The following is a 14,029-nucleotide window of genomic DNA, read 5'->3' as shown; positions in this document are numbered from 1 at the left end:
CATGTACAGTCTTGTCTTCTTGCAAGGATTACCAATACTATGGCAATATACTATCTACATAGTGTTTGTATCTTTCTAGTCGTCTAGATATGATTTATGTCCATCTCTCTAGATATGCCTCTCTCTCTCTCTCTCTCTCTCTCTCCCCCCCTTTGTGTGTGTGTGTGTGTGTGTGTGTGTGTGTGTGTGTGTGTTTGTGTGTGTGTAGGTTATGTGATATCCACATAAAGGATCTGGACAACTTTGGTGTCTGAGGACCTTAGAGCCAATTCCAGAATTGGAATATTTGTTGAAGGATGAAGAGATAGATACTCATGGTAAATAAGCAAATTTGACTTATTTTTACTACATCTCTGTTTTGTAAATGATGCAGCAATGTAATAATGCTCACCAAAAAAAAGAGCATACATTTTGAACTTCTGTGTGATAACTTAAGCATCAGGGGCATTAGCAGATTTTTTATTAAAAAAAGAATTTTTAGCTACTAATTGAAAACTTTCAGAAAAGGAGCTGTTGGTTTCTCAAGCTGGAAACTTGCTTCCATAATGTGTCTTCTATCTGCATAATGGAAGCAAAAGACCCGCCAGAATGACAAATGTTTGTTTTTGTATGTCTGTCAACTTTGTCCCTTTGGTATTAATCCCTTGTTTTTTTTTTTTTTTTTTTAACCATAGACCCACTCTTTATTTCTCTAGAAGCGTATGTGGGGAAGACATTGGATTTGCTTACAGTTTATGAGAACTGTCCCTTTTTTTGTGATCCATCTCAAAACTGATCCTCTGATGCTGCTGTTCTATTGGAATTTTATGGCAATAAAAATAATCACTTCCTACTTCCATTTGTAAATTTTAAGAGTTCTCAGATTGCTCACAAACCTGTGATCCTATGAGAATATTTCCTTTCTGCTGCGAAGGGGACATTGGAAGGCATTAAAAGCTGACCGGAATTAAGACTGTGGAGATGAGTGGGCATGCCATGTCAGCATGACAGACCCCTTACTAAGCTGTGAAGGTGGGCCACAGCTTTGCCCTTGAGGAGTGATGTCTTAGACCTGCCTGGCTATAATGATGGGGGTCACTGGGAGAGGGCAGGCAATTCCTCTTTAACTCCTTGGCAGCTTAGGTTATCAGAATTCACAAGGTGTAAGTAAAACATGGGCAAACTCTACCAAAAGGGTACTTAAAACGTGGCAGTGCTTCAGTCCAGCAGAATGACGTGGAATAAGACAGGTAAGGTACCAGTGCCTCAGTTTACCTTTCTGCAAAATGGAAGTAACAGTTCTATGGAGCTATTGTGAGGATTGCTACTAGGGCCTAGCTAGTAGCACTCCATGGGTGGCCAGTGATGACTGTATTCAGTTCTTATCTTTCCATCTCTCTGCTAGGTACCTTGGGATCACCAGGCCCCTCACTTACCCTGTGAGGCAGAATGGGAAATGTATGGCCAAAATGATTCTGTCGGTCTGGCTTCTCTCTGCCTCCATCACCTTACCTCCTCTCTTCGGATGGGCTCAGAATGTGAACGATGACAAAGTGTGCTTGATCAGCCAGGATTTTGGCTACACCATCTACTCCACCGCAGTGGCGTTTTATATCCCCATGTCTGTCATGCTCTTCATGTACTATCAGATTTACAAGGCTGCCAGGAAGAGCGCAGCCAAACACAAGTTCCCAGGCTTCCCACGCGTGCAGCCGGAGAGTGTCATCTCCCTGAATGGCATGGTGAAGCTCCAGAAGGAGGTGGAAGAATGTGCGAACCTTTCGAGACTGCTCAAACACGAAAGGAAAAACATCTCCATCTTCAAGAGGGAACAAAAAGCAGCCACTACCTTGGGAATCATCGTGGGAGCCTTCACTGTGTGCTGGCTGCCATTTTTTCTCTTGTCCACAGCGAGGCCCTTTATCTGTGGCACCTCTTGTAGCTGCATCCCACTGTGGGTGGAGAGGACATGTTTGTGGCTGGGCTATGCAAACTCTCTCATTAACCCTTTTATATATGCCTTCTTCAACCGGGACCTGAGGACCACCTATCGTAGCCTACTCCAGTGCCAGTACCGGAATATCAACCGGAAGCTCTCTGCTGCAGGCATGCACGAAGCCCTGAAACTTGCTGAGAGGCCCGAGAAAAGCGAGTTTGTGCTGTAAGGTCATTTATCATTACCATCCTTTTATCTCCCTCCCCTTTTATGAAGCTTCTTGAATGTTGGAGAAAGCCCCTGCATCAGTGACTAGCTTATTATTATTATTATTATTATTATTATTATTATTATTATTATTATTATTATTATAGTCATCATTATTATTATTAACAACCAGACATTAGATGTGAATTCAGAATACTTTCTTTCACTCAGGATAAGGTTTAACCCCTGCCACACATCCCCCCACCCCCAAGACAGGTTGGTATTAGAATGGGAAGAGAAATGTCTCGTGACATGAGAGGTAGCATTCTCCATTTCTTTCATCATAAATCACATCTCAATATGTCCATCTGTGAAGCTAAATTCATATGACATTACCATTTTAATTGCTTTTGTACTTCTTGTATTTTTGTGAAACACACTTAGTGACCTCCTAGTTCGCAGAGAAATGACTTTTGGGGAGAAGGAAGCAGATGTGTGTGTGTTTTTTTTTTCTGGTATGGAATCTCCATGCATACAGGAGATGACTGTGCTGGGATAAGGGCTCTAACAGCCACTGAGCTGTCAAGTGCTTCCTGTCATGGTAGCTGCGAACTGATTGCTGCTGGAGTTGTTCAATTTTTGACATTGTCTGGGACATGCTCCTGACACTCCTGGGGGCAATGGGAGTTGAGATCTGAAAATGTACTACAAAGGGACGATGGTGATGCGGACATGGGAGTCTTGCAAGTAACTCACATATTATTAAATTTGACATTGTCACAGAGGAGAGAGGCAAGATGGCCAGGTGGCGAGCAGGAAAAAGGGAGAAAAAAAAGTTACATAGAGGAGACTTGACAGTTGGGATGAGATCCTAGAAGATCTTGGTGCAGGACATGCTCCTGGGCACCAGTGAGTGGGAAGAGAGAAGATGAACGGAGAAGGGTGAGGGCTCTGTCTCCAAGGGAGACCTTCCCTGCCAGCTTATCTGCAAGTGTGTCGTGCCCTACACTTATGTCACAAATAAGTCTAGATTCCGCATAAACTCAATCCTAGGACCACATGTCTTCCATCCAAATACTGGAGTGTGCTTGTCTTAGAATGGGAAGTTGTTAGAGCATAGCTACTCTGGTTCTTGAGCTGGGTGTATCATTAGAGTATTCATTTCTATTTCTCTTGTGTATACTTCTTGTACACATGCAATCATTCACAATACAAAAAGAAAGGTAACATTTAAAAAGGAGCATGTAACATCTGGTTCTGGAATACTCATTATCAGCAATCCCCAGAGCCTTTCAAAATGTACAAGATCTCACTTAATGAATATTTTCTCCTCCCCATGACTTTGAAATTCTTAGGGAAGGAGCTAGAACTAAAATTTCTATCTCCATAGTCTACTCCATGCCTGGCATTTGTAGAATATTAATAGTCATGGCCATAGCTATCAGGCTACCTAGTTCTCAGGGCATTAACTTGTGGCTTAGGGTAACTGATGTAAGATAATTGACTTATGATCACATAGTCATGGAACAGATCATCCCAGTAGATGCACTCGTGCACCCGTAATCATCACAGAAGTCTACTTGTTGACTGGGTTTAGTCTGAGATAGTGAAGAGCTACCACGTGGAGGACCTAGGAACAGTGGACACCAGCTTGCTAACAAGAACTAGGATGTCTTCCTTACTCTACGTGAGCTGAGTTTGTTAGCTATGTTGTACAGTGGAAGAGGAGCCCCATCCAATCAGGATCCCAGGAAATTCTCAGATACAGGAAATAAAGTCCTGTCCTTGATAAGAGTTCTAGGGCTTGGACTGAGTGGTTTTAAGGTTTAAGACAGTTTAAGGAGAACTGATGACAGCTGCAGATTTTTTTTATATATAAAATAGCTTTGCATCAGAAAGTAGGAGAAAGTGGGGTATTTGATGGGTAACCTATTTTAGTCTGTGTACTGCTGTATCCCCTGGAAACAGCTATTTCTTAGGACAAATAGCTAGGTTATTTTGACTGACATCAGGGTTGTTTAGCCAGAAAGAGGAAGGTATATTGGTTTTATTTCTTAGGAGTAACACAGTGCAGAATGTGTTTGAGCAGTCTTTGGAAATGGTGTGAAGGGCAGAGAAGAGTTCAAGGTTAGTGGTAAGAGGTCCCATTCAGCAGCCGGTGTGCAAATGGAGAGTACAGACGATGTCCTGGTCATCTCTCTATTCACAGGCCTCATCAGTTCACCTTCAGGGTAATTTAACTGATTAGGTATTAAAGTAACAGATAATTAAGGTATAAGAATAGTATTTTTTTAAAGTAACATAAACAGATTTTCCTGTTTGAAATAATAGCTCACATTAATGGAGGATTCATTTTCAGACACTCCACTGAGAACTACTGAATCTTCAAAACTGTATGGTGGGGTAGTTTTTTCCATTCCATTTTGAAGATGATAAAACAAGAGCTTGGCGAGATCAAGCCATTTCCCCACGGTCCTTCAGATGAGATTGATAGAGTTGGATTTCAGCCCAGGAAGCCTGTGTTCAGAAGTGCTTTTAGCTTCATGCTACTGTACCCTTCATAAAAATAAATCAGCTCAAATAAAGCACAAGGATTCTTGCCTGTCTACCCTCAGCTAATGTCCAGGCTTGGGTGATATTTCCTATTAGTCCTAGACAGGGTCAGCCAACTTACGTGGTGAGGGGCCAAACAGCAGTATTTTGAGTTTTGGGAAACCATATGGTTCTCTTGGAACTGTTCATCTCTGCCATTGTCATCCACTTAAGAAAGCAAAAGAACATGAATATGTACCAACAAAACTAATTTACAGAAGAGAATAGCCAGACTATTTCATCCACAGGCAATAGTCTGTTGTCCCTTCATTTAAGAGAGAAATATGGTGCCTAATTACATTTCTCTCAGTTTGAATTTATAACTATGTGGGATAAGCAAATCGGTTAAGATTGTTGGCCTAAAAATATCCAACAACTTTAGGATGTATTTACTGTCAGAACTATTGTATTGAGTTCACTTGGTAACCATTTTCAAACTCTATATCAGGCAGTTTTGTTATGAGCCCCAATATTAGAAGATTCATATTCAGTTTGTTTATATGACTGTCATACACTATAGTGGGTTCATAAAATACAACATCACTCTTGCTGATGTGCATGCATTTCTACACAGAAATGTAGATATGTATACTTTAGTGATCTGAATACTTGTGTTTCCCCTCAAATTTATATGTTGAAATACAGACTCTAATGCAGCAGTATCAAAATTTGGGGACTCTATAGGGTGACTAGGTCACGAGGGCAGAGCTCTCATGAAAGGAATGAGAGCCCTTAGGGATGGAACAGAGAGAATATGAAGGAGACAGAGAGCCTCACCAGATACCAAATTAAACAAGTTATGGACTTTCTAGACTCTAAACATAAAGACCATGCTCATAAACTACAACTTTATGATATTTCATTATATCGGCCTGAATCAGCCACAGCACAAGATTCCTCAGTCTCTTTTTATAATGAAGAAAGTCACAGGTAGGAAACAATGTCAATCAAAGAGAAGGAATCTAGTGCTTATAGTAATGTATCTAGTGCTTATACTAATCAGAGAAGACTTCCCGGAAGGAGCACCCTTGAGGCTTAGTCAATGCAGTTATGACTAACAGTGAACAGAGGAGACATTTCTATAGAGCCACCAACTTTGGAGCTTATGGAAAGGACAGACTAAGATCTAGACTCTAGGGTGAGAAAGCATTTAGAGATCAGAGTAGATATGACATAGAAAGTATTACTAATGATTTATGCCAGCCTCTAAGAATTTGGACTTCAAGTAAAAGTAAGAGGTTCTCAATTCAGAGGAATTTTTACCTCCTCTCCTAGAGGTGGTTGATGATGTCTGGAGATACTTTTTGTTGTCATAACTAGAATGTGTCTGGATGTTAGCTGCCACCTACATCTGGTGAAGGTCAGGGAGGCTGTCAGCTACCCTACAATGCACACAACAGCCCCCCCACAGAAAAGACTTACCTAACCTGTAAGGTGAGAGGTTTGAAAACCCTGCTGTAGATGGGAGTCAGTCATCCACGTCTTCTGTCTCTGTGGACAGGGCTATCACAATAGGGGACACTGATTCAGTGGCACTGTGTATGAAGAACCAGAAAACTGGATGTAGAGTTTCTTCACTGGTATTTCTAGAAATACTGGAAGGCTTTCTGTGTATGAGATAAAGCACCAGGCATGGCAGGGGTGGAAAGAGGATTGTATAGTAAGTAGTCTTTATTTCTGGAAGCTCACAGTCCTGTCGGTTTAGGTCTTGTTGAGGTTGGTGATACTTTATTATTCAACCAGAGTAAGAACCTACATAGTCTACAGGGCACAGGTACATTCAAGCAAACACTAATTGGAAAGCCGCTGATCAATTTGACTTGACATATGTTGCTTTTTGAAGCCTCAGGTTTTTCGGACTTGTTCTTTGATATGATTAGGTTGGGTGACATTTAGGGTTATCCTCACCCAGTCTGAGTGATAACATAATTAGTCACTGGTCATTAATGACAAATACATCCAATCCACAGCTCAGAGTAAAGGAGAAAACCGTAGACTCCTTCTACTTTACCACACTCCCCGACACATCTGGTGGCCATCTAAGAACTCTGGGAAACTTCCTAGTACTTCTTCAGCCTGTTTCTTCCCATCCAGCTATTTGGGTCGGTGTTGCTTCTTGCTCAGTTTTCTTGGCTCCCTTATTTTTCTTCTGCACCTGAATTTCCTTCTTTATTCTGTGTGAACAATCTACACTGTATGTTGTTACTTTCAAATATTTACCCATTCCTTCCCATTTCTTAATCAGTATGACTGGAGCCTCGGAAGTCCAGCAGGCAGTGGAGAATTTACCTTGGGGTAATGGAGTGAATACAGAGATAAAAGCTGCCAGTTCTGTTGCACTGGTAATTTTAATTCGCTACTATCCATTTTAAGCCTTTCACTATTTCCCAAGTGTTTCAACAAAGGAAATAACAAAATGTAACCATGTGACACATGCAAGGGTTTTTCTTTCTCTTTAATTGAATGATTTTACTCATGGTCTTGAACTGCCACAAATAGTTTTTAACTATCATGTCACCAGAACTTGTTCTTTGACATCATTTATGAATAGCATTAAAGAGCAGTTTCTAAAATACTTTGCTATAAAAGAATATCATGGGATTGTTTTGAAGCAGCTCTTCCTTTCTGTCTCCCTACTTCTCCTTGGTGGTTGTATTGTCTTTCTCTTTAAAGAAGCTCTTATAATCCCTGTCAGTTGCAGTGGTTCTTAGCACTGACTCCTAGCAGAATAACCTTGGGTTTCTGCCATGAATTCTGTCAATTTGTTGCTCTGGGCTTTAGGCTGCAGCTTTGGAATTCAACCTGATTGCATGCTTCCTTTGCGGAAAGGAGTAATTTAAAGGAAATGAAGTGAAGTCCATCCCAGGGGAAATTGGGAAGAAACATCAAGGCCCCTGCAATCCTGGGGGTCTGTGATGGGGCCACACCTTAATGACAGAAAAAAACAAAGAGCTTTTAAGTCTCTCACAGGGTTTGTTTCTTCATCATTAGTTGCCTGAAGTTCAAGTTCAGTGCTTCACCTTTATTACATCATCAACTAGTAATAACAAACTTTTCTTTGCTTCATGCCTTACAGTTGCCTAGAGTTTAGCCTTGAGGTATCTTAAAGTAGAAAGAACATTGCTCTATGCAGTATTTTATACAATGCTGAGGATAAAAACCAGGGGCCTCAGAAATGCTATAGACTTTTCCAAAGAGCCCCAGTCCTTGCTCTATCCTCTTTTACCCCTTTCTTCACTTTTTTCATTTTCCCCTAAATACAGGTAGCACAACATAAAGTCAAAGAGTACAGAAAAGTACTCAATAAAAAATAAGGCTTGGGGGCTTCTTTGAAAGATAATTTGCATGGTAAAATCATGAAAAAAAGTGCTTTTATTAAGAGATGTGGGAGACATAACATAGGGGTTGCTCAGCGCTGAAGGAAAGTACAGTCTGGTAATAGTTGCTCCATATATGGATGGAGGTGGGCAAGGGATCTGGAATATGTCTTCAGTAATAATATCAGACATTGGGTAGGTTGGGGTTAGCCCAGGGAGCAAGGTGTGTTTTTGACAGGAGTGATACTAGATTGCAGTGGTCACAACGGAAGGAGAACGTACTAACAGCGGAAGGGGTCTGTGTGATGAGACGAGAGCTGAGGTCTGTGGTGGGGGAGGGGAGCTGTACCAGGAAGGTGTCCATGGCACTAGGAGAGAGGCTAAAGATGACTGAACATCCTGGAACCTGGAATCATCACCGTGGCTAGCAGGTGGCCGATAAGGAAAGATGGACTCTGGAGCCAGGAGAAATGACAGTGGTCTGTATTGTGTTGGTGCCTCTTAAGCCTCCCTGGTCAAAAATTCACAGGGATATATCCTACGCTTTGCACTGGGCTGGCTTTTCATTTAACAACTTACATCTTCTCAGAATAGTTATTTCCATCCATGCAGGTACCTTTCTTCAAATCTTTTTTAAAATTGTGTTTTAATTAGCTTACAAAATAGGTTTTCTGTTTGGCTCTTTTATACGTCTTTATATTGGGCTTAGCCGCCTTCCCTCTCTTCTTCTTCCCTCCTCCCCACCCTTGCTTAAATCTTTCCAACCCAACATTGCCCCATCTGTCCTCACAATGGAATTATTCTTTTAATGGTCATCATTTTCAAGTAGAAAAAAGGTTATACTGTTTTGTAACAATTGTAAGATTTTTTGAAGGCAAAGTCATTTTTTGGGTACATCTATATTAGAAAAGATTTCTAAATGGTCTATCTGGGGCTCATTCTCAAATATATTACAGGTTTGTAACTTACAAAGCTTTTGACATTTATAAAAAGAGGCACATTACATTTTCTTCCCCATTAGAGATGCTCATGAAACCTTGTAAGTCACCAGTGATTGAAATCACTGACTACCATAAAAAAGAAAAAAAAAAAAAACCTCGCCAACTGCAAAATGAAAACCCACACTTATGGTCTGGCTAATTTTCTCATCTTTCTCTCTTTTGTAGACAAAACTCTGACCACTGTGGGAAAAAAGGTCATGATACATGATCCACAGTAGAACCCTGGAGAAGAAATAATGCAGAACAGGGGGGGGAACAACGAAACCATTGGCTGAGACTACACAACGGAACATGGCTTCTGTCTTCTTGGCGTGGCTGAAATGTGGCAAGGGGTGATCTGTTGTACAAAGTGTGTCTTGAGGGAGAGGACAACCTCTCCCCTTTTCCTATGGATCAGTGATATTATGTTTAAATGAAAAGAGTGCTCAGTGTCAGACAGCCAGTCATCTCTGCGGTAAGCACACTACAGAGCTGGGTTCTGGGAGGGGAGGGCAGCAGTTTCTGGTGCTTTCCACAAGGCTACATCCACGAGTGTGTGTGTGTGGGGAAATCCTAACGCACAATTCCCATGGTTCCGGTCTAGGCTTTGTGGTACCTCTTCAGGAACCATTCGTGAGACAGAGTGCATTCTGTGGTATCACAGAAGGGTGTCTTTCCAAGCAAACTTCAGAAAGCGTAGTGTGAATGTGTTGCATGTCCATGTTAGAAAACAGAAACCAGTCACCAGCTAATACATGCGATTCCCCAGGGCAGTGTTTGTTCAAAGCTTCTGTTAAATGCTGTGGCTTTTCTGCAGGGTCCTTGTGACTTTCCACCAGTGTATGTCCACTGTTAAATCCTTTATCATTATGGTGTAACTCAGGAACAGATCTCAGGATGGAGAGAGGCAGAAAACCTGAATAAAGCTTTTCCTCGCACTCACACTCCTGAAGGCTCCTGAGAAAGACCGATAACTGAAGAAGAGTGAGTGCCACCTCGCTGCATTGTATATTAACATGATTCTTGGCATGTTGTTTACTCTCATCTTCTACAAGGGTGCAAGGAGCCCATGGAGCTGGCCCATAACTGTGTGTTATGAGCAGGGAGTGTGACAATAGCATATCCACGAATGGTTGCAGTTGTTTCTGGAGACATGTAAACACGGTCATCCAACTGGACCGTTTGAATTGTGTGAATCAGCGGTCACTTGAACCCCCATTGTTAATACTCTGGAATACCATTCTGTTTCACGTAGAGAATTTGTCTCTGTGTTCTCTGTATCTTAAATCAAATGTGTGCCTGATGAATTCTGTCCTCTAAACCCCACCCACCAATAAAAATGGTCAGTGTTAAGGAAAGGTAAGGAAAGAGAAAGGGTTCCTTTGTGGATAGTATCATTTAAAGGTTACTATGTGAAGGAAGTGGAAAGGCATAGATCAGAAGAGTACCCATGTCTACAAGGGGGGCATGAATGAAAATCACTATTTGATAAAAAGAGAACTGAAAGAGAATGTTATTTTCCTACAATAAAGGAGGCTGTCCTCTCACAGGATAAAATAGAGTTCCAAAGTGGGTTATGGGCATCTTCCAGATGTCACTGATGTTTATTATGAGAGCAGGGAGGGAAAGGCCCCTTTCCTATGAAGGGGAGTTAGGTACTGTCCTTTCAGACAAAGTGTGTACAAATTCCTGAGCTGCAGATTTGCCAGCGTGACCGTATATACTTATATTCATAATTTAAATAACAATTATGTCAGACACATGTTGTTAAATTTGAAAATGTTTTATTACATCACATCAAATAAAGGTTATTTGTAGCTGCAATAAAGCAACTTAAGTAATTGTTTTTAATAAAAGGTCTGATGTCATACATGTTATTCTGGAGGATGGAGGGGGTGGGGCGCGTACTCTGAGCTTGCCCTCGCTTTCTAAAACCCTAACAGGTATCTGGAAATGATGCTGCACACCTCTAATCCTAACACACAGGAAGCAGTGGCAGGAAGATCTCAAGTTTGAAGACAGTCTGAGCTTACATCTAGAGACATTTTCAAAAAATAATTCCTAGAAAGTAATTGACAAGTTTATCCTAAATTACATTTCAATGTAGAAATTTATCTACATTGAAAAAATTGAATAAAACAGTGCTTGTTGATTTGATAAACACCAGTCTCTTGCTCCTGTTGGGATTGGCACTACTGGGAGGAAAAAGATGGGAGTGGCATAGTTCTTATTTTAAGGGATTTGCTATTAGGATGCTAGTAGCCATATATCAGGCCAGCAATGCAGATCAGAGTGCCACAGCAGGTTGCCTAGAGTGACAATTTTCTTTATCCCAGTATAAGGCAGGACCTCATGGCTAGATAGTTGGATTAATTTAGACATGGCATTTGTTTACTTTTTTTTTTTTATTACGACCTTCACTGTTCAAACCAACTTCTTGTCCTGCCTGATCATAATGTCCAAGTGTCACATTCTGCCCCATGGTAGCTGGAGGACCTAGATCTCACGTGTGCACTGCATTTTAGATGTGAGGCAGGCAAGTGGACGGAAAAGGTAGCAATTGAAAGGGAGAAAATGTCCAATCATTAGCCTTTCCCATATGATATAATCTGTCTCTGCCAAAGGCACAGCTTTGTCTTTAACTAAGAACTGAGAGAAATGATTGAGGAAACATTTTCTCTATAGTTTATGACGACTCGAAAAAGAAATGAGCATGACATCTTTTCTCTCACTTCAGGGGATCAGCTGTCGTCATCTGGCGAGGCTGATGCTTGGGAAGGGAAACACTTGTAAGAGACACTGGGGCACTGTTGTCTCTGCGTTTAGCTTTATTCAGCAAATATTAGACCTGTTATACTTAGAGCTTCCTCTGGCTCATTGGAAGCTGGATCACACTGAACTCATACATAGCTCTTTAAGCACTTCCATGGTGTCTTGCATGCCTGTATGCATTTGATCATTGTATTTTTTATATAGTTTTATTAGATTCATTGTGGGCATAGACTCACCAATCTGAGTTAAGAGTTTGGGTCATTTTCTCAAATAGTTTGTGCGAATATAATAATTGTCTGAATCCCCACCTCGATAGAAGTTTTTCTCTCAGCTTTTAACTATCATACAAGTTCTCAAACAAAAGAGTATAAATGTTTGCAAGCCTTAAATCATCTTCAGGAGTTGATGGATTTTCCATCTTGGGACCATTACATACACCCCACCTCCACCCCAACCTCTGCTCTGCCCAGGATATTTTCCCTACTTTCCATTATTCACCTGACACATATCTCCATCATTATTTTCATTCCCATTGTGATGGTCTGAATGAAAATGGCTCCCGCAGGCTTATAGGGAGTGGTGCTATTAGGAGGTATGGCCTTATTGGAAGAAGTGTGTCCCTGGGGTGGGTCTTGAGGTTTCAGATGCTCAAGACAGGCCCAGTGTCTCTTTCTCTTCCTGTTGCCTGTTGAGTCAGATGCAGAACTCTCAGCTATCTCTCCAGCACCATGTCTGGCTGCCTGCTACCATGCTTCCTGCCATGATGATAATGGATTAAATCTCTGAACTGTAAGCCAGCTGCAGAAATGTTTTCCTTTCTGAGAGTTAGTATGGCCATAGCATCTTTTCACAGCAACAGAACACTAAGACAACCAATATGCCCTTTTTGCTGAGCAACAGGTTGGGAACAGATGTAGGCTAGGTGTGTCATATGTGTTTCTCAATGGGAAGAGAGGAGGAAGGAGGGGAGGAGGAAGAGAAAGGAAGGAAAGGGGAACCAGAATCAATTTGGCACTTTAAAATATTTTTTGTCAGAAGTGAGGAGGCTTTCGATGTTGTGTTCTGCCCAGTGAGGAGCAGGGAAGGGACCACGGTTAATGCTTCTCTGTTCCTCTCATGGAAGGCCTCTACTGCCCTGTGCCACTTGTTTTGCGTGACATACTCATATCAAGAGAGCGACCTTTTCTCAATTTTCTGCACTGGTGGAGCAGAGCTGTGCATGCACTATAGCCCATATGTTGAAACTTGTTTATCTATAGCTAGCCAGATGGTCGCTGACAGTACAGCAAGAAGCCATTTGGAAACTTCCAGTGGGTCAGCACATTCTGGAAACACCTCACTAACACAGATTGTGATGTCATTTCCTACTCTAAGCTTAAGGTGAGAAACGACTTGTTCAATATTATGTGCAAACATTTAGCCTTTGAGAACCAACTCAGGGCATCTAGCTCCCACAGTCTGGAATTTATTTGAGTGGATGGCTGTTTAAACTGGCATTGTCTGCACTTTAAAAAGAAAAAAAGTTTGCTTGTTTCTTTCTTTCTTTTATTTTTTTTTTGCTGTTTTTCATTCATTCTTTCTTGTGGACCTGGGGATTGAACTCAGCACTTTTTACATACTAGAAACACATGATACTTTATCTAAACTTCCATCCCTTAAAACAATTTCTGAAGCTAGAGAGATAGCTCAGTTTCTGAGAGAGCTTACTGCTCTTGGAGAGGACCCAAGTTCTATTCCCAGCACTGCCATGACAGCTTACAACATTCTTTTATACAGTTCTAGGGGATCTGATGTCCTCTTCTGACCTCTGAGGGAACTACACAAATGTGGTGCATACGTATATGTGCATATACGTATATATGCACGCATATCTATACATATATACATATATAGATATACATATACATATACATACAAGAACTCATACCTACGCATAATAAAAATAAATCTTTAAAAAGAATCAATTTTTTAGCACAAATAACATGGAAAAACTTGGATAAATTTGCAGTTGGGTTACAATTTGGGAAATAGGCATTCACATACAGATGTGATATGATCATCTATTAAAAACATAGAGGAAACCCAGTATGTCTAGTGAGAACTGGAAGGAGCAGGAGGCTGGCAGTTGTCAGAAGTAGATTTGGAGATCAAAGTTTTGCCAAAAAGGAATCACACCTGTGCTTTGGAGGGGAACAGCAGGTGGTAAGAAAATATCTGTAGTTTATCTTTGATGTGTTTTGTGGAAT

General features: G+C 41.1%; 1 protein-coding gene across 3 annotated transcripts in view; it reads left to right on the top strand.

Moving 5' to 3' along the window:
- Positions 1–10,825, top strand: part of Htr7 (5-hydroxytryptamine receptor 7) — an 83,502-nt gene extending 72,677 nt beyond the window's left edge. For 2 of the 3 annotated variants that reach the window (XM_031390153.1, XM_031390155.1), the window contains exons 2-3: positions 1,385–2,140; positions 9,198–10,825. In XM_031390153.1, the coding sequence (XP_031246013.1) occupies positions 1,385–2,140; positions 9,198–9,240 (799 nt within the window). In that variant the 3' untranslated portion in view covers positions 9,241–10,825. Of the gene's footprint in view, positions 1–1,384; positions 2,146–9,197 lie in introns of all 3 variants that reach the window. The other variant, XM_031390154.1, reaches the window with a different exon arrangement.
- Positions 10,826–14,029: the final 3,204 nt, after the last annotated feature.

Source organism: Mastomys coucha, unplaced genomic scaffold, assembly GCF_008632895.1.
Source record: "Mastomys coucha isolate ucsf_1 unplaced genomic scaffold, UCSF_Mcou_1 pScaffold21, whole genome shotgun sequence".
In the NCBI taxonomy this organism is placed as follows: Eukaryota; Metazoa; Chordata; class Mammalia; order Rodentia; family Muridae; genus Mastomys; species Mastomys coucha.
This window is presented reverse-complemented; position numbering and strand designations above follow the sequence as displayed.